General features: G+C 52.7%; 1 protein-coding gene across 2 annotated transcripts; it reads right to left on the reverse strand.

Annotated features, from left to right (window-relative positions):
• Nucleotides 1–10804: 10804 nt before the first annotated feature.
• CHRD (chordin) lies at nucleotides 10805–20176 on the reverse strand. 2 transcript variants are annotated; one of them, XM_052638232.1, is made up of 23 exons: nucleotides 20029–20176; nucleotides 19718–19821; nucleotides 19101–19230; nucleotides 18849–18977; nucleotides 18657–18756; nucleotides 18447–18534; nucleotides 17948–18089; nucleotides 17692–17832; nucleotides 17527–17609; nucleotides 17303–17450; nucleotides 17039–17145; nucleotides 16782–16901; nucleotides 15974–16130; nucleotides 15420–15640; nucleotides 14884–14997; nucleotides 14297–14569; nucleotides 14128–14221; nucleotides 13950–14006; nucleotides 13573–13676; nucleotides 12126–12228; nucleotides 11575–11729; nucleotides 11308–11410; nucleotides 10805–10980 (listed from the first exon to the last, which is right to left on the reverse strand). In XM_052638232.1, exons 1-23 carry the CDS (start codon nucleotides 20174–20176, stop codon nucleotides 10928–10930), a joined length of 2874 nt encoding a protein of 957 aa, XP_052494192.1. In that variant the 3' UTR covers nucleotides 10805–10927. The 2 variants fall into 2 exon arrangements, with proteins under 2 accessions (XP_052494192.1, XP_052494182.1); XM_052638222.1 differs by having other exon boundaries at nucleotides 10805–10983.
• Nucleotides 20177–20359: the final 183 nt, after the last annotated feature.

Here is a 20359-nt window from a genome sequence, read left to right on the forward strand (position 1 = left end):
TCTAAGAAGTCTAGTCCTAATAAACCAGATGCCTGGCTGGTTCCTTCTCAGAGTATTTTTTATTTATTTTTAATTGGAGGATAAAGCTTTAAAATATTGTGCTGGTTTCTGCCATACAACATGAATCAGTCATAAGTATACACATGTCCCCTCCCTCTTGCACCTCTCTCCCGTCTCTGCTCCATCCCACCTGTCTAGGTTGTCACAGAGGACCGGGGGAGATCCCTGTGTTATGTGGAACTTCCCACTAGTTATCTGTTCTACCTGAGTGCTCAGTCACCCAGTGGTGTTCAACTCTATGCAATCCCGTGGACTGTAACCCACCAGGCTCCTCTGTACATGAGATTCAAAAATACTGGAGTGGGTTGCCATTTCCTCCTCCAGGGGATCTTCCCAACCCAGGGATCAAACCCAGGTCTCCTGCATTGGAAGTGCAGGTTCTCTACCACTAGCCCACTCCAGTATTCTTGCCTGGAGAATTCCATGGACAGAGGGGACATAGGGTCACAAAGAGCCGGACTTGACTGAAGCGACTTGGCACATGGCACACAATCATCTCAATCATCTCTGTTTCACTTATGGTAAAGTATATGTTTCAATGCTACTCTCTTAAATCATCCCACCCTCTCCTTCCCCCGTATGGCCAAAAATCATGTCTGCATCTCTATTCCTGCCCTGCAAATTGGTTCATCAGTACCATTTTTCTAGATTCCATATATATCCTTTAAGATGCGCTATTTGTCAGAGTATATTTATATTGAAGAAATAGAATCTGTGCCTCCTGATATGATCAAATGGGAAATATAAAGCACCTCTATGAAATGTTCCTGTGGAAAATGAACCAGAATCTAATCAAGACTCTATATTTAACTTTCAGTTTACAGGAAATACAGGGATGGAGGAGCAAAATAACAGCACTGCAAGGACAGAATACATAAATCTAAAATGTGAATCATTCTCTAAAGACAAAAAATCCAGTTGCTCCAACAACAACAAAATGTCATGAAATAGAGAAGGGGAGGGACTATAACAGAAAGAGAGGATTTGAGAAACAAAATGAGAACAAAGAGGCACTTAAAGTGGCATTCCAAAGTTAAACATTAGAATCATCATATAACCACCAAATCTGGCAATTCCATTTCTAGATAAATGCCCAAAGAATTGAAAGCAGGAACTCAGCCAGATACCTGTACACCAATGTTGATAGCAGCACAATCCACAATAGCCAAAAAGCAGAAACAACCCAAATACCCATCATCAGGTAAATGAATAAACAAAATGTCGACTGTAACAATGCATACAATGGAATATTAACCTTAAAAAGGAATGAAATTCTGATTCATGCTGCTACATGGATGAACCTTGAAAACATTATGCTAAGTGAAATAAGACTGACACAGGGGCAAATACTGTATGATTCCATTTCTATAATGTACCTAGAATAGACAAATTCATAGAGACAAAAAGCAAAATAAAGGTTACCAGGGGTTGTGGAGTTGGGGGGGGGAGTTCAGGAGTTTTTGTGTAATGGGTGCAGAGTTTCTGTTTGGGATCATGAAAAAGTTCTGTGATGATGGTTGCACTGTGCCTGTCCTTAATGCCCTTGAATTGTACACCTAAAAATGGTTAAAATGGCAAAACTTATGTTATTTGTGCATGCGTGCTAAGTCACTTCAGTCACATCCAACTCTTTGAGACCCTATGGACTGTAGCCTGCCAGGCTTCTCTGGGATTTCCCAGGCAAGAATACTGGAATGGGTTGCCATTTCCTTCTCCAGGGAATCTTCCCGATCTAGGGATGATCCTGCACCTCCTGCATTGGCAGGTAGATTCTTTACCACTAGCGCCACCTGGGAAGACCATGTTATATATATTTTACCACAATAAAAGAATTCTATCTTTATTCCTATCTTGAAAAATATTGAAGGAAACCCATAAACACAGCCCACAGCAACGTGTTAGAATCTCTTCACTCTGGTGCCCACTTCCTTCTCACCCCACATACAGGAAGGAACGTCACTCAGTCCTGTCCGACTCTTTGCGACCCCATGGACTGTAGCCTACCAGCCTCCTCTGTCCATGGGATTTTCCAGGCAATAGTACTGGAGTGGATTGCCATTTCCTTCTCCAGTGGATCTTCCCCACCCAGGGATCGAACCCGGGTCTCCCGCATTGTAGACAGACGCTTTACTGTCTGAGCCACACCCCACATAACACTTCTGCACAATCCTCCACACTCACCTTTACCCCTGCCCCGACTCTCTTACCACTTGATTAGGTAGATGGGCTTAGCCTCACTCCCACCAAGAAAGAATGCTTCCTCAGGGCTGGGAAAGAAAAGGGAGGATGAGGTTGGCTGTGAAGGACTCTGACAGTGGAAGGGCTGCAGTCATGCCCACAGTCGTCATTTTCATCCCGTCACACAGTGGAGATGTGAATGTTCAGTTTCCTCTACCAGAACATAACCTCATCCTTTCATAGGCATGCCTAGCATTTTCCACCCCCTTAATGACTGTCACACCCATCAGATCCAATTACAGCGAAGTCATTGAGTGCCAGCTCTGTGCCAAGCACCTTACAGACCTTCTCTATAGTCCTATAACAGTCATGCAGCTAACCACTATCTCACCATTTTGCAGGAAACTTAGGCTCAGACATGTCAAGTGACTTGCCCAGGGTCACATCAAAAAGCGTCAGGCCTTGGTTTCACACCACGACACTAAGCTGCTGTTAGTTCAGTGCAGCTATACTGTGAAGTTTCCCAAAGCAAGTTGGTGATGGGGGTCAAGCGACCAGAAGGGTTACTAGCAAAGCAGGCTGTTCCGGCTCCCCAGGTCCCTCCTACCGCACCCCCAGCCCCCCCTCTCAACTGCCTCTCTTTTCCTCACAAAATGTCACCTACTAAGCCCAAATCCGCTCAGCTGAGTCTTCTTGGCAACCAGAATGAATACAAACGTTGCAAACTATTAAGGTGACCACAGTTATGCAGGGAGAACTCAGTCCAGCTTCGGAGCCGCCTTTGACTGACCCCGGGGAGCGGCCCCGCCCCGCCTGCCGGTGGCGCATCCCTGCCTCCCTCTCACTCCCCTTTCCAGCGCCCTCGCGGCTCCTGCTGTCCCCGACTGGGCTCCACTGTAGGCGTCCAAATGCATTCCTTCCTCATCCGAGGCGCCAAGTACCTGCCCGGCCCGTTTTCTAGCTAACGCCAGACCAGAGGAGCGACTTTACCCCAAGGAGAAAGCATTCAGATGAAAATCTTCGGGATTTTCATCTGGTCCCTTGGCCCCAGTCTCTGGCTGTACCCAGATATGGCAAAAACAGGCACTGTCTCTCTTCAAGCTCGCGACCATCCATGGCAAAATCTCAGGAGATGTGTGACAATGGGGCCAAGTAAAGAAAAATGGGATATAATACAGTAAACACAGGGTAAACTCAACAAAACCCACAGAAGGAAGCAAATACTTCAAAAAACTTTGTTTTCTCTGCAAATAATTTATCCTGGGTTTTTTCTCTAACCAAATTTTCTACTTCAAGCAAATATTATTTTTGTAATAAAAAAAAAAGATCATTCACTAGAAATACCATCTGAAGTGTTCAAGGAAATCATGGTTTGTTCATGTGCAGAAAAAAAATTAAGGGAAAAAAATCAAAGGTAAATGAGGATTTTTTCTGAGTTGACATTTTTATTTTATTAAGTAATTAACATTTTATACTGTCCTGTTTGCCAAAATAGAACGTTACATTTTGAAGAATGTAGAATCACTCTTGAAGAACCATTACATCTATGATCAGACAAAAATAAAACCCTACTTCTTTCTGTTCCTGTCAGGAAGTCCTCTCATTCCTCTCTGAAAGAGAGGAGGGAGAATTTAAAAGCTATTTCTGAAGGTCTTCCCAGGTGCCATTTTAAGTGGTACCTCCGTTGGAACCTATGAGAAAAAGTTCCTTCATAATGACGTCAATCTTGCTTAAAAAAAAAAGAAAGAAAACCCTAAAACTTATGAAAAACACAGTTGATGTGAATCATATGTCTGAGTGGCCAAGTTCCCACTAAGCTGCGAGAACACACAGATGTGCAGGACAGAATTCCTCTCCACACAGCGACTATTCCTCCCTGGAGCTATTGAAGGTAAATAGCCCAGCCCTTGTCAACGTCTCTGCCTGCAGGCTGGGCTGCAAAAATCCCTATTTCCTTACCTCCTCCCTTTCAGGCTACCTTTTTTCTAACTTTTTCCTTGTCAAAAAGTAACAGGATATGACACTAACCATTTACTTGTTGACTGGTTGTTCTACTTTAGCAGGTGACCTAATATCTTAACCAGTCATTTGCATTTTAAAACTCCCATCTTCCAGTTGTGGAAGGGAAAACATCTGCTAAAGGAATTTCAGGCATCAGCCAGCAGGTGCAGTTATGTTTGTCTTGGGGGAGGGGGTGAGCCCTGGAAGTAAATGGGATTTAGACCTCCTGGGACCTAGTGGGGTGGTCAGAAGGAGAGGTGCCAGGCCTCCCCACCAACCACCTCCCAAAAGGCAGGCTTCCCACTCCTCTGGAAGACAAGCTGAAGCTGGTCTGATTCCAGCTGCTTGGGAAGAATGAGGCATCTTTGGTCCTCCAGTCTCTGGAACCCACCCTTCCAGGATGAGTCGACCAGGTACTACCCCCACCATCTTCCCTCTGCTCCCCTTCTTTCTCTTTAACTCCTTTCCTCAGAGTTCTCTTGCATGGTGCTTCTTTAGGTGGCATTTAGTGAGATTTCAAACTACAGCCTTCCTTGGCTGCCAACCTGAAAACTTCTTCGTTTCATGTGGCATTTTGGCCTCTAATGTTTCCAACCACAAAGTATGTACTTAAACTGCAACCTCTTCCTTGGTAGAGATTTTGCCGTAAGGTTCCTTCCCTGTTGTGAGTAGCACTTCTTTCCTTCTTCATTTTCCAGACTCAGAAATGCCTGGATGGGCTGTATCTTGTAAGCAAACCTTACAGGCAAAACTGACACAGTAAGGCATATGGCCTAATTGTACGGGGTAATAGATATTTCTTTAACTCTTTCCCTAGTCATCCTTCGTCTTTATGTAGTATATAATTCAACTGTTAGAAGAGGAGATTTCATACAATTCAATCAAGACCTCATCCTCTGTTCTTACGGAGATCCACTTCTCTTCCTAATATACCAAGGGGCTCTTTTTCTCAGAATCTGCTCTCTTGAGTTTACTTATCTACTGATATATTGATTTCACATGTATCTCAGATTATGGCAAGTCTCTTTCCTTCTCTCCTGATACGGAACTTAAGCCCACTCACAATTTTTTAAAATCATTATCTATGGTTCATTCCCACCCCTCCTTCAAGTCTGTTCAAATGTCTCCTCACCAGAGCATTCTGTGGTCGTCCTCATTAAAACTACACTCAGATCCTCCTTCCCAAGAACCCCTAGTTCCCTGTTCCTGCTCTATTTTTTCCATAGCCCCATCTTTTTCTGGCACACTATATACTCATTGTGTGTATTGTCTGTCCTCCTCCACTAGATTATAAACTCTACACAGGCAGGACTTTCAGTCAGTTTAATTCACTGCTGAGTCCCTGTAACCAACAACAGTGCCTGGCACCGAAAAAAATGCTCAGTAAATATTAGTTGAGTGAATAAACTTAGAGTGGCATGGCACATTAGCTGAAAACGTGGAATGATTGCTACTCACCCTGTGTTTCTGGGCCCACAACATCACGTCACCAGGAGCCTGTCAGCAATGCAAACTCTCAGGCCAACCCTAGACCTTCTGAATCAGAGGCTGCAGTTAAACAAGCTTCCCAGATAAGACATATGCAGATCAAAGTTTGAAAAGTTTGATCTATATAGCCGTGCAAACGACTTAAACTTGGACAATCCTGTTCTTAAAAGATTTTCTTATATGTGAGAAATAAGTAATAGGGGGTCTCTGGAGAGGAGACTTGGTTGGCCAAGGAGATAGAGATGGAAGAAAGAAACTATTCCCTAGGAATTATCTTGTGTCTTTTGCATGCAATTAATAGCTATCCCTGGTGGCTCAGAAGGTAAAAAATCTGCCTGCAATGCAGGAGACTGGGGTTCGATCCCTGGGTTGGAAAGATCCTCGGGAGAAGGGAATGCCTACCCATTCCAGGATTCTAGCCTGGAGAATTTCATGGACCAAGGAGCCTGGTGGGCTCCAGTCCATGGGGTCACAAAGAGTCGGACACAACTGAATGACTCACACTTTCACTTTCACTGCTAGTGATAAAATTGATTACTTGTGAGATAAATAGTATATAGTAGAAGGTCCTCTGCTGTGTCTCCACGGGATGCTTCTCTGGCCTTCTTCCTCTGTAGCCTCTTGTCTCGCTGCTTTTATCTGCCACCCCAACTCTCCCTGCCAGCCAGTATAAAGAATACGACTCCGCTGCTACACACTTAGAAGGCAGAAAGGACTACAGAAGCTTTGAGTTTTAAAAAACAAGTTCAGGACTTCCTTAGTATAGTGGTGCAGTGGATAAGAATCCGCCTGCCAATGTAGGGGACACGGGTTTGCTCCCTGGTCTGGGAAGATTCTACGTGCCACAGAGCAGCTAAGCCCATGAGCTTCAACGACTGAAGCCTGCACGCTCTGGGGCCCATGAGCCACACCTGCTGAGCTCGAGTGCTGCAACCACTGAAGCTCACTGGTCTACAGCCTGCGCTCCGCAACAAGAGAGGCCACCACTGAGAGAAGCCCGCAACCACAGCTGGAGAGTAGCCCTGGCTCTTCACGACTAGAGAAAGCCCGATCGCAGCAACGAAGACCCTGCTCAGCCAAAACTAAAATGAAATAAATAAGTCATTACAAAATAAAGAAAGAACAAGTTCATTGGCTTTGTGTTTTAGATTCCTGTAAGGGAGAATGAGACAGAAATAAAGGAAACGGAAAACTTCACATTGTAACAAACACGAGTGTAAATAACAGATGCAGTGTGGATACTCCACTCTCTCTCACAGACCACACTTCAGCAGTGTGTGTGTGTGTGCAATACACAAACGCCAATGCTCCCAAAAATCACCTTAAGAAGACACAAGCTTGCCTCTGCTTTCCTCTCGTCTTCCCTCATCTCCCTTCAGAGTGGGGGCTGGTCAGGACCCCAGCACTCCATGTTAAGCACCACGGCCACGAGGAAGAGTGCCAGCAACAACAGGCAGGTCCGTGAAGCCCACCAGCTCCGTGGCAGAGCTGTCGCCCCAGTACCCAGACGGCAGCCTCACTGCCCACTGCGTGGAGAAGAACTCAGTGGGATCCTTGTCACAACTCTCCTCCCACTGGCCCCTGCTACCTCCACTTGCCTGCACTCCTGTCCCCCTGCATAAATGGAGGGTAATGGAGAGTAAGGAGTCTCTGTCCCCACAGTAGGATTGGGGGCTCAACTAGGCACGAGAGACTCCAGAAGATGAGGGAAAAGGCCTGGCCTCTCACAAGGAGGCTGCATCTCAGCCCAGGATCCAGCCCAGTCAAGGCAGGTGGACAAGAAGAGAGGTGAGGGACTCCTCCCAGGGGCAGCTGGGGTACTGGAGACAGCCCCACCAGCCGTCTGCTGCCCCCAGAGGATGAGACAGCTCAAGGCCTGCCCAACACCCATCAGCTGAGGAGCTGGAACCCCACTTGTGGGCTCCGGTCATGCCCTGGAAATCAAATCACTGAATGTCAACTCACCAAGTGCCCTGACTTGGAGAGGATTTTTTCACCATTTTTTCAAAATGTCTGGGATTTTGCCTCCTCTGTCACTTTAAATGCAGAGGATCAGATTTCCCTGAAATGCAGTCTCCTGCCTTGCTTATTTGTGCAGATTTATATGTGCTCCAGCCTCTGAGCTGATCATACAAATACCCTCAGTGGGTCAAGGAAAGCATTTCAGCCACTCCACAAGTAGGAACAGAGGTACTACAGGGCCAGGACCCCAAGTGGGGCTCTGGCCAGGCAAACAGAAACCTAGAAAAATACTCAATGATTTCTTAATAGCGGTTATCTGGGGGTTGGAATTCTTTCTAACAGGTGAATTTTTCTTTCTTTCTCATACATTTGTATATTACCACATTCACAGTGATTTACGATGATGAGCAGAAATCACTCTGGCAGCTCCCTTTTTTCTTGAGATCATGTAGTAAAGCCAAACAATGTTATAAGGGGCAGCTCCATTCTCAGGGCACCATAATCACTTCAGGATCCCTATGAGTTTTTCCCCTTTTGTCCTCTACAACAATATATCTCCAGTATTCCAGACTGTGCTCTGTGTTTTTTTTTCCTCCGCTCATCCTCTTTGACTTCCTAAAATCTGGTGAGCTAAAATGTGCCCACTCCAGCACACTCTCTCCTTATCCCAATTGTGTCACTTTATGAAGCCACTTTTGTTGGGTCAGAAGTGTCACACTTTGTTTTTCTAGTTCCCATTATTTCATAAAAGACTAAGGGTGAAATGCAATGAAATAATCCAGAAACTTTTTTGAAAGCAACCAACTCTTGTTTAGAATGCAGGCTATCCTACACGTTGAGCAGCTGACATGCATTAGAGTGGTGGAACCCAGACTCCATACTCCCAGGAAGTGCCTGGGCTGCCTCTCCGGCCCTCACTTCTCCCCCGTCCTGAGGAGGCACCCTCTGTAGTCTGTAGTCATACATTATTCAAATACCTGCACAGACATTCAGTTCAGTCACTCAGTTGTGTCTAACGCTTTGTGACCCCATGGACTGCAGCACGCCAGGCCTCCCTGTCCATCACCAACTCCCAGAGTTTACTCAAACCCATGTCCATTCAGTCGGTGATGCCATCCAGCCATCTCATCCTCTGTCATCCCCTTCTCCTCCCCCCTTCAATCGTTCCCAACATCAGGGTCAAACATCTCACATCAGGTGGCCAAAGTATTAGAGCTTCTGCTTCAGCATCAGTCCTTCCAATGAATATTCAGGACTAATTTCCTTTAGGATGGACTGGTTGGATCTCCTTGCTGTCCAAGAGACTCTCAAGAGTCTTCTCCAACACCACAGTTCAAAAGCATCAATTCTTTGGCACTCAGCTTTCTTTATAGTCCAACTCTCACATCCATACATGACTCCTGGAAAAACCAGAGCCTTGACTAGATGGACCTTTGTTGGCAAAGTAATGTCTCTGCTTTTTAATACACTGTCTAGACTGGTCATAGCTTTTCTTCCAAGGAGCAAGTGTCTTTTAATTTCATGGCTTCAGTCACCATCTGCAGTGATTTTGAAGCCCAAAAGGATAGTTTCTTACTGTTTCCATTGTTTCCCCATCTATTTGCCATGAAGTGATGGGATCAGATGCCATGATTTTAGTTTTCTGAATGTTGAGTTTTAAGCCAACTTTTTCACTGTCCTCTCTCACTTTCATCAACAGGCTCTTTAGTTCTTTGGTTTCTGCCATAAGGGTCGTATCATCTGCATATCTGAGAATATTGATATTTCTCCCAGCAATCTTGATTCCAGCTTGTGCTTCATCCAGCCCGGTGTTTCTCATGATGTACTCTGCATATAAGTTAAATAAGCAGGGTAACAATATACAGCCTTGACGTACTTCTTTTCTGATTTGGAACCAGTCTGTTGTTCCATGTCCGGTTCTAACTGTTGCTTCTTGACCTGCACACAGATTTCTCAGGAGGCTGGTCAGGTGGTCTGGTATTCCCATCTCTTTCAGAATTTTCCACAGACATTGACTTGGCCCAAAATGCACTGTTGGCTGCCAGCAGCGCCATCAAGTGATGGCTCTGAGTGGCTATCCTTCCTCTGACAGATCCAAAATCTGATGCTAAAAGATAGCCCAGGGGAGTCACTAGAGAATGCAGAAAGGTGATTCTCAAAGAGGAGGATTGTATGTGAAAGAGGTTTCTCTTCAAAAACCAGGTGTATCAGAACCACCCCAGTTTCTCCTCTGGTTAGGGTCCCTGTGTATTACCTTCTGTCTTTTTCTGCTGGAGAAGCTCAGAGGCTCAGTCAAACTTGCTGCAAAGTAGAAGGCCTGACTGACCCCAGGGTAACAACTGTAAATCCTGCCAGCACCTATTTTGAGACACTATGCGTGCGTGCATGCTAAGTTGCTTCAGTCGTATCTGACTCTTTGTGAACCCAGGAACTGTAGCTGCCAGACTCCTCTGTCCATGGGATGCTCCAGGCAAAGTACTGGAATGGGTTGCCATGTCCTCCTTCAGGGCTGAGACACTAAACTACTTGCAAAAATGCTGGCCTGGGCAGGTCAGCGGAAACTAGTGTCCAAACACCGCTCCCAGTGGCCTAATTATTGAAGCTCTATTCCATCTCAAAGACAGCCTAGGCCCCTCTGCAGGATCTAATCCTACACCGGCTATTGTGTCATCTTGCCCCCTTCCCCGGGTCTTTTCCTGTTCCCCAAAGCTAGAGCGAAGCCAGTGGAGCCAGTGCCCCTCTCTCTCCCTACCGCCCCTCAGACTCTTCTCCACTGGGGCCCACTTAGGCCCCTGGTCACAAAGAAACAACCATTAGCTCAAAGACTGGAAAAAAAAAGTTTTAATAAATACAAAAATCTCCAATAATGACTCTGCTCAGCTCAGGGGCAGCAGGAGTGAAGTGTGGAGGGGGCGGGGACCCTTGGTGCTGAGTGAGGATAAATTAAAAATCCCAACAAGCCAGTGACAGTATGTACAGAAGGAAAGGGGTTGGGCTCCCAAGGCAGGGGCCGGAGGGTGACAAGGCCAGAGTTGGAACGGACATGGCCTTGGTCTGCCCTGGCTGCCCCTCCCCCGTGTGCAGTTGTGGTTCCCAGAGGTAGTGGGGGAGGGGGAAGAGAAAGAAGAGAGGGGCCAAAGGCACTGGGTTTCCCGCAGGAGAATGCGAGGTCCTCGGTGCCCCTCCTTCCCTCGGCCCAGGCCCCATCCTCTTGGTCATACGGCCTTCTGGCTGCTCCCTAGGAGCCTTCATCTTCTTTCCCAAGCTCTGGGACTGTCCTGGTCTCTGGGGCTGCTGGGAGACAGGAGGGAGTGAAGTTTGGAAGAGGAACAAGGGGGTGGGGGGACACAGAGGACACAGTGGAGCTTCCCTGTTCTGATCTCAGAAAGGTCAGAATTCTTGAAGCAAGTCAGCACACACCAGCTGTGTGACTTTAGCCTAGTTGCCTGATCCCTTTGAGGGTCAGCAAATTCCTTGGTGAAGAAAAGGCAATGGAGACCAAGCCTACAAGGTTGCTGTGGGAGGGGACAGGACCACACTTGTGCAGCCGAGGGCACTGCGCCTGGCACGTGGCCGGTGCTCCCTCCCCTCCCCAGGCATCTGGGACCCCACACTTACGCCGCCGCCGGGGTGTGCAGTGGGAGCAGCAGCGGCTCTCCTTCCCTGGGCCACAGGACAGTGGCGGTGAACAGTCATCCCGCTCACAGTGGGGCACCCCTGCCTGGTGCAGGACAGACCAGATCCTGAGGGTCCCCAGAGGTGCCGGGGCACAGTGACCTTCAGCCTCCTAGGGGAAGCCCGCCCCCCAGGAGCCTGCCCTCCCTGGGAAGTTCCGCTCCCCCAGGCCAGGTCCCCAACACCTACCTCACACAAGCCCCCACTCACCCCACATCTGCAGGTAATACAGCTCATCTCCCCAAAGGGGGGCACTGAAGGGTGCCAGCTCTGGCTCTCTGGGAACCACTGCCCTGCAAAACGGCAGCCTCGGGGCCCATCAGCCTGCATGGGGTCCCCCAGTTGGGGGTGGGCCCCTGACCCCACTGTTGGCAGGGAGAGGAGGTAAGGAGAAATAGATCAGTAGATGTGAGCTCTGTGAGGGCCATCCAGGCCATATTTGTCACCTAGCAGTTTCTGGCACTTAGTAGGTAATAAATTTGTATGGATGGATGGGTGGATGGGTGGGGGGGTGGGGGGGTGGGTAGGACAGGAACTGGATCCCATCACAGCCCACTAACACATGCACATTCTTCTGCTGCATGTAGATCCCTAACTTCAGGCTAGGCAGAGAGCAGCGCTGGGTAAATGCTGAATTAGCTAAGACATCCCTTCCCTCCACCTTCAAAAGGCATCCCCTTGCCACACATCCGCCCCACCCAGGACAAGGCATGAAGAGCCTCATCTGCCCCTAGAGGCCCCGGTGCCCCTGTCCCCCTTACCTGGACACTGCTTGCAGCAGTCAGTGGGGTTGGCACGGACGGGCTGGGCACAGGCCAGCCGGGGACACTGCACCTTCTCACAGTGCACCTCCCCGGTGCCCCCCTGCAGGGATCCATGGAGTGAAGGGTGTCAGGAGAAAAGCAGAACATGCAAGCCTTCTGCCTCCTCCTTTCCCTTTCGCATACCTCAGACGCGTGACCTTTTTCACTCAGAGGTCTTGTAGTGAAAGTCGCTCGGTCATGTCCAACTCTTTGTGACCCCATGGACTATATAGTCCATGAAATTCTCCTGACCAGAATACTGGAGTGGGTAGCCTTTCCCTTCTCCAGAGGATCTTCCCAAGCCAGGGATTGAACCCAGGTCTCCCTCATTGTAGGTGGATTCTTTACGAGCTGAGCCACAAGGAAGGCCCAGGAATACTGGAGTGCGTAGCCTGTCCCTTCTCCAGGGGATCTTCCCAACCCAGGAATCGAACCAGCATCTCCTGCACTGCAGGCAGATTCTTTACCAGCTGAGCTACCAGGGAAGCCCAGAGGGCTTGGACTGCGGTTTTACATGCATGCCAATTCGCTTCAGTCATGTCTGACTCTTTGGAACCCTATGGACTGTAGCCCTCCAGGTTCCTCTGTCCATGGGATTTTCCGGGCAAGAATACTGAAATAGGTTGCCATTTCCTGCTCCAAGCGATCTTCCCCACCCAGAGATCAAATCTGCATCTCCTGCATCTCCTGCACTGGCAGGCGGGTTCTTTACTACTAGTGCCATCTGGGAAGCCTGGGGCTTTATATACCTGAACTCAAATCTTCATTGTAGCCCTGCAAGGTAGGTGCTACCATCTCTGCTTCTGGGCAAGCAAAGTGAGACTCAGGGACATACAGAAAGTGCCCATGGTTACGTGGAGCTAGTCAGCTGGGAGAGCCAGAATTCACCCAAATCAGCCCTTGCCCTTTTCCTACAGGAAGCCAACTCTCAAAGCCCAGGGACTGAGAGTTCCCTGTGGCCTGGTGGTTAGGACTCGGCACTTTCCTGCCACGGGTCCACGTTCCGTCTGGGGTCCTGCAAGTCACATGGTGTGTGTGCTGTCTATGCTTTGTTGCTCAGTTGTGTCCAACTCTTTGCGACCCCATGGACTGCAGCCTGCCAGGATCCTCTGTCCATGGGATTTTCCAGGAAAGAATACTGGAGTGGGCTACCATTCCCTTCTCCAGGGGATCTCCCTGACCCAGGGATCAAACTCAGATCTCCTGCATTGCAGGCAGATTCTTTACCATCTGAGCCACCAGGGAAGCCCAAGTCCCACGGTGTGGCCACCCTCTGAAAAGACTGTGCCGAGGACTTCTCCTATTATTTTGACCACCAAGACTGGGCTTTCCTCTCCCAGAAGCCCCCTCTCCCACTCTGAAGATCTTAGGGGTTCCAGCATCAGAGAAAGCTGGGCTGCCATACCTTGCAGGTGCAGACAGCACACTTAATTAAGCCAAATGGGGGCACGACAGGGTGCCACCGGGTGCCTGCTGCCCGCCAGCTCCGGTCACCATCAAAATAGCAGCCTGGTGGGAGACAGTGCCCAGCGCCATTAGTGCTGAGTTCATTACCTAGGTCCACAACCCAGGCTTGAGCTTCAGGCCAACCCCACAGTGGTCTAACCCCAGGGCCCACTTGTGGGCCAAGGACTTTAATGAAGCCTCTCAGGTGTCAGTTGTAACCTGTGCCCCTCAACCACCTCCATCCCAGTAAATACACTCCCCCTCCCACTCCCCCCCAATCCTACCCAGCAGCTCCGCTTGACTCCCCACCCCTGTATTCACACACTTCCAGCTCACCCTCGCCAGGGTCCCTGTTCCTTGGCAGCCCCGGGAGGTCTTTGACATCTTGTTTCTCTGTGGATCCAAAGAAATAATGAAGGCAGAGGATGGCCCCCTTCTTGCTTCCCTCCCCAGAGGCCTCACCGCCCCCCATGGTGGATCCTCCATGACCTCTCCACTCCTGCAGGGCACTCACCCGGGCACACAGGGCAGCACTGGTCTGGCGCCTGCACTGGGCTTGGACAGCTGGGCGGCGGGCACACCACGGGGTCACAAATCACCGTGCGTCTCTGCAGGGAGAGATTGAGGGTTGGTTCCGGGGCTCCAGAACCCAGGCCCCAGCGCGCCCTTCCGGGGCCTCCTACCTGGCAGGTGCAGAGCGAGCAGAGCGGGTCATAGTTAGGAGCCCAGCGAGCCCCATGGGGGCGCTGCTGCCCCTCAAAGAAGCAGGTGTTGGGGTCTCGGAGCCGACCGGGGCCACCTGGTCTGGCTGGCGCTGAGGTGTCTGGGCCCGGCACAGCGGGCAGTGGGGCCACCATGGCCGCCACTGCCTCCAGAGCCCCAGGCGCCTGCACTTCTTTGTCCCCTGCTGCCGCCAGCCGCAGGCCGCCCACCTCGCATTGGTTGGCAATGTGCACCTGAGAGGAGAGGCAGGTTGAGGCAGCACCCAGGCTCCCTCTTGCATCTCCACCAGTGGCAGCCAAGACACCCAGAGCACCCACTGTGCCCCAGAAGGGTGCTCTTAGCCACAGCACTCATCCCAGCCACCAAGGACAGGTGGTCAGCTTCTTGCCTCATTAAGTACCTAGTCTGGTTTCATCCTCTCAGCGAGCTAGGGAGTGTGTGCAATTCTACCGCCCCCAGGGTTCGGAGAGGGCAAGTGGCTAACAAAGAGCACCACAGTACTCACCCAAATCTGACCCATCCCAACCGGCCCGCACTGCCTCCCTACCTGCCCTCGCAGCTCCCCTTGGGGGCTCCCCTTGGTGGTGATCAGCAGGGAGGCAGAGCCCTGAGCCAGGTGCCGCAGCAGCTCGGGCTCCAGGTCCTTCACGACACCCTGGGCCTGGCAGCAGACAGAAGAGGGGACAGAACAAGGCACTCTCGGACTAAGCCTGCCATTCCCAGTTTCTCAGGTAAGGAAACTGAGACCCAGGGAAGTTAAGTAAGGTCTCCAGAGAAGCAAGCCCATCAGCAATGGTGCAGAGCTCAGAAGCCCCAGGTCTACAGCAACCCAGCCCATGTCGGGGGCTTGGTCCATCCCACCCACCCCTTGGAGGTCCAGGACATTACAAACTACCCACGAGATCCCAGCAGAGTAGGACGCAGGTGGATAAAAGGATACTAAAAGGCTGAACCAGATTCGTACCCAGGTCTGTCTGACTCCTGAGGCTTGCCTGCTCTCTGTTTCCCCTGCCCAGGCCCACAGAGCCTTTCATGCTAAAAAGCAGCTATTTTCCAAACTGCCTCGCACCAACACCTCCTCACCTCTGGGCCGTAGAATCCCTTCAGCAGCCGCCGGGGCCCCGGCATTCCAGGAGGCCCGAGGAGGTGGGCAGTGATGGTGCCCTGCTCTGAGCCACCAAGCCCTGCCAGCAGCACTTCATAGTGCAGGTGACAGTGGGTGTCCAGGGAAAGCCAGGCGTGCCCTGCTGCCTGGCTCTGCACCGGGGGCAACACCAGGGCTCCTGCCAGGGGCACAGGCAGTGCTGGATCCAGACAGAGGAGAGATGACTGATGAGAAGATGGCTGAGAGCAGCGACTTAACCCTAGCATTTCCCATCTCCCTCGGCACAGACTCCACAAACTGGCAGGCACTGTCCACAGGCCCAGGGCTGGGGAAGCAGCAAGGGAGAGGCCTGCATTGTGGTGAGAGGGACCATCTCCCGGCAGGGCCACCCTGAACATCCTCACCTTCTCCAGATGCCAACTGGAGCTCAGGTGCAGAGAAAGAAGTGCCAGGCTCTGGCCCTCTCCCACCATCCCTCACATGCTTGAATTAGAGGACACCAAAGGTGGGGGCAGACCCCTGGAGCACTCACTGTCACGGCGGGCGCTGTGCCCACTGTAGGGCAGGGCAGCCACGTGGCCCCGCAGCTCTCCATCTGGGAAGTCCTTGGTGCCCACGTTCAGGAACAGCTCATTCTGCAGCAGCATATGAGCCCCCCGGGCACCCAGCCCAGGGCAGATACCCATGGCCTGAGGGGGCAGGGAAGAGTGAGCCCTAACTGCAGCCTGCCAGGCCCCGGATGAACCCTCCTCAGCTTTCACACAAGCCCAAGATTCTGAACCCTTTCCATGCTGCTGTGCATCCCTACTAAACCCATACACACTGCCATGCACCAGTAACACTGGGTAAGAACCGGCAGGCCCAGGTTCAAGTCCCTTCTCTGCTACTTCCTACCTATGCAACCCATCTTGAGGAATTATTTAAGCTCTCTGATCCTTCTCTTCATCATCTGTTAGATGAGTAATGTGAGGGCCAAAAATAATGTAAGCAAGGCAACCAGTGCGGTTTGTGGCATCTAGAAAGGATCAATAATAAATGGCAGTCATTGCTATTATGTTTAATATTATATGATCTGCTGCACTGGCCTCCCTATGTAACTCCTTCCACTGGATACAAGCTTCCTGAAGACAGGAGCCACATCTGATTTTCTTTGTACTGCAGTCCTTAGCCCAAGGCTCACTAAAAAATGAGTCCAGTGAATCAATGCATCAGTGAGAGAGACTGCAAGTGAGTGAATAATGCCAAACATCCCTGTTCATCCAACAGGCTTCCCACGGCCCCCCAACACTGTCAACTCTGCTGCCTGGGCCCTGCGGCCCTGGTCTTCCTGAAGCACTCACCCTGTGTCCTCCCGGCTGCAGTCCAACCATGTGGCAGAGGACAGTGTGCTGGTTCCTCCGCTGAGGCTTGGTCTCCAGCGTCATGGCCACCACCTCACTGCCTGTACCTACCACCTGTACCTGGAGGGCAGGAGTGGGGAGGGCAAATGAGAGTAGCAGAGAAGGGCTGGGCCCTGAACCTTTGCAGTCTAAAGCCCCGCCCTGCCCTGCTGCCTTCTCACCTCCTGCACCGCCCCTGCCCCACCCCTGACTCTTACTTGGTAGATCAGGGAGCCGTTTCCTAGCAGTGTAAGGCTGGCTGAGCCCGCTGCACCCGTCTGAACTGGGATCAGGGCATCCGCCCCGCAAAGGACACTTTGCAGGACTGCAAAGGGGAGGGACAGGTGGACGCAGGCTTGCCCCACGGCCATTCACACCCCAGCCCCCAGGATCCCTCCTGTACCCACCCTGGCCCCTCCTCTGGCACTTTGCTGTGCCTCTCACTGTGTGTGCCCAGGGTGCCCGGCTTCACCCTGCCTCACCATCGCAGCTCTGCCTGGCTGCAATGTGTCCACTGATGCGTAGCCCTGGCCCACTTGCCCTCTCCAGGGCCATCTGCAGCTCCCCCAGCACCAGCCAGTCCATCTCCTGGGCTGTCAGGTTGGGCAGCACTTCAGCAAAGCCCGGTTCCTGGGGGCAGAGGAGGGTGCGGTGGGCACAGCAAGAGGCTAGAGCAGGTGGCAGTTAGAGCCAGACCCTCACTCACCTGGGCTGAGGCATTGGCTTGGAGCTCTCGCAGTAGCTTCCCCTGGTGTAGAATCCGGAGCCACAGGGGAACCTGGGCTGGTCCTGCAATAGCCGCACACATGGAACCTCTGAAAGATGGGTGCTCTCCCTACGCTCTTCATGTGTCTGCCCCCATCCCGCTTACCCCCACTCCTGGACTCCAGGAGCCCACGGAAGAGCAGCAGAAAGTGCAAGGAGTCCTCTGTGTCACTGAGAGTGAGTAGGGCGATGCCCCCTATGCCTGGCTGTGGGGGGCCTTCCAGGGTCAGGATGGCACTGAAGGTCTCTGGGGAAAAAAGGACCATGAGAGCCCATCAGAAAGTGCCCCCCTCAGCCCACTCCATTTCTAGGGGCCAAGAAGACTCTGAACTTCATGTCCAGGAGTGATTGGGTCCCCTCACCTGCAGCCAGGGCCCGGTGCCGAATGAGAGGTCCCCAGACCTCCCCTGAAGGGTGAGTGGGTGTCACAAGTGCCACATACAGCTGTTCTGCCCTAAGGAGTCGCAGGGACAACCGAGGCACTGCCCGCCACACCCCACAGACCTGGAGCAGAGAGACAAGAAGGCCCTCTCAGTATACAGGACATGCCTGCTGAGAGGCCCATGTCTGGTGAGAAAGGAATACGGGAAGCTGTCCCCAGGCTCTCCTAGGACACGTAAGAAAGGGCCCTGGAACCAGATGCCAGGGTTCAAATCCCAGATCCTCCACCAACTAGTTGTATGACCTTGAACAAATCACATTCTGCTACTGAGCCTCAGTTCCCTCATCTGTAAAATGGGCATCATAATGTCAGTGCCTCTCTCCCACTGGGCTGTTGTGAGGACCCAAGGAGGCAATGGAGAGCATGCTCTCAGCATAGTGCCCAGATGGGATAAGTACTCATAAATGGCATCATCTCACCAGGCCATCTTGGGTGGGCGCTGCAGGGTGTTCAAACAGGATGCTGCCAGTGGAGTCAGAGAAGCGGATTCGGGTAGGGCGGTCCAGCCTGGTAATGAGCATCCCTTGAGCACCGGCTCTGAGCCTGGGCCAGAAGCGCTGCTCCAGCCTCTCCAAATTCTCCCTCCCTGGCCCCGGGCTGACCCCTCCTCCCTCCTTTCTCTTTCTCACCGCCGGTAGGAGATGGAGAACCGCAGACTGGAGCGCTGCAGCGACACTCGAGCCCGCGCCACCGCTTGCGACCTTGGCCCTGTCAGCAGCGCCACGAAGTCTGCGAGGGGAGGAAGATGTTCCTAGTTCCGTCACCCGCTGCTGCGGCCCGGCGCCTGCCACAACCCCAGTTCCTACCCGGCCCCTGCCTACCCGTGTGGCCGTCTCCACGCCCCCGATCCTCAGCTCCTGGCTCCCCACGGTCGCTGTAGCTTCGGTGCTCTGGGTCGCGTGGATACTCGAAGGCCAGGCCCGTCGGCTGCTTTTCCGAACTGCTGTGCTCTGCACCGGGGGTGCGGGACACGGGTTTCGGGTGGGCAAGGAGAGGGCCAGTTGACCGTTCCATTCCGCCCAGCCACGCATCTCGGCCCTGCCGCCCTCCCCTCTCCGCGGAGCCGGCCTTACCCTGGGGGCAAGTCTGGCAGCAGTGTCCAGGCAGCTGGCGCGGCTGCCCACATGCCAGGGTTGGGCACTCGGGCTTGATGTTCTTGCAGCTGACCCTGCCTGCGCCCCTTGCGCGGCGACCCCACTGAGGCTGCTCACAGAGAAGACGGAAAGCCGAGTAAGGGCAAGACATCAATTGTTGAGAATCAAAGGCAAGCCGGGAAGGCATCGGACAAGGTCAAGGTCGGCCCACGGAGTCAAGAGTGCTTTGCTACCTACAAGCTGCGTGACTCTAGACAAGTTACTTAACCTCTCTGGGCTGTGCGGTCCCTATCTGAAAAACGGGAGCAATGATACTCTGTCTAACGCGGTTGTACTAGGAGTTAAGCGAGAGATGAAATGGAGTTGGCTAAGAGCCTGACACATAGTGGACGGTCAATAATAGGCAACACCTGAGACTTGAAGGGGGCGCTTCCTCTCCTCTATCCGCCCTCGTGCCTCCTCCGCCAAAAAAATTATCCCAAATATCTGCAGACTGGCTTCTTTCTCTTCAGCAGCTCCGGGTCCATCCGACGTCGCAAGACCTCAGCGCTCCCCGACCCACAGGGCCCCCGGCCACAGCCATTGGGTCCACTCACCGCCTCGCAGGCGCACAGCACGCAGCGCATCACCCCGAAGGGCTCCCCCAGGTCCGGGTGCCACGTCTCGTCCAAGGCATAGACCTTCCCGCCGAAGGAGCAGCCTGCGGGGACGGGCTTGGCTGGCGGCCGCTGTCCCGCTCCTGCCGTGTGCCCGCCCCGGGCGCTGCGGGCCGGGCCCCGGGTCCCTGGGCACCCCTCCGGGCCGCCCGCCGCGCCGAGCCACCTGCGCCCTGCGCCCCCTCCGGGCGGGCGCAGACTTGCCCCGAGCCGGACTCCCCGCCCGCGCCTCCCCCGGGGCGCCCACCTACCTGCTGCTCCCCGAATGGGCAGCGGCTCCTTCTCGGGCCGGATAGGCAGCGCGGGGTGCTCGGGGCCGGCGCCGCGGGCCGGCCGGGAGCCGAGCAGCAGCAGCCCGAGGAGCAGCAGCGGGGCCGGCGGGGCCGGGAGGCTCGGCATGACGCGAACGGGACAGCTGGGGAGGCGGGAGGGAGGAGGGAGCAACAGAGGGAGGAGGGAGACGCGAGGAGGGCCGGGCCGGGGGCGGTGCGGCGGGAGGGGGCCGGGGCCAGGGCCCGAGCGGTGCGGCGAGGGGCTCGTCGGGCGGCCGCGGAGACGGCGCCGGGCCGGGCGGGGCGGGAG

The sequence above is a fragment of the Budorcas taxicolor genome, chromosome 1 (assembly GCF_023091745.1).
Source record: "Budorcas taxicolor isolate Tak-1 chromosome 1, Takin1.1, whole genome shotgun sequence".
In the NCBI taxonomy this organism is placed as follows: domain Eukaryota; kingdom Metazoa; phylum Chordata; class Mammalia; order Artiodactyla; family Bovidae; genus Budorcas; species Budorcas taxicolor.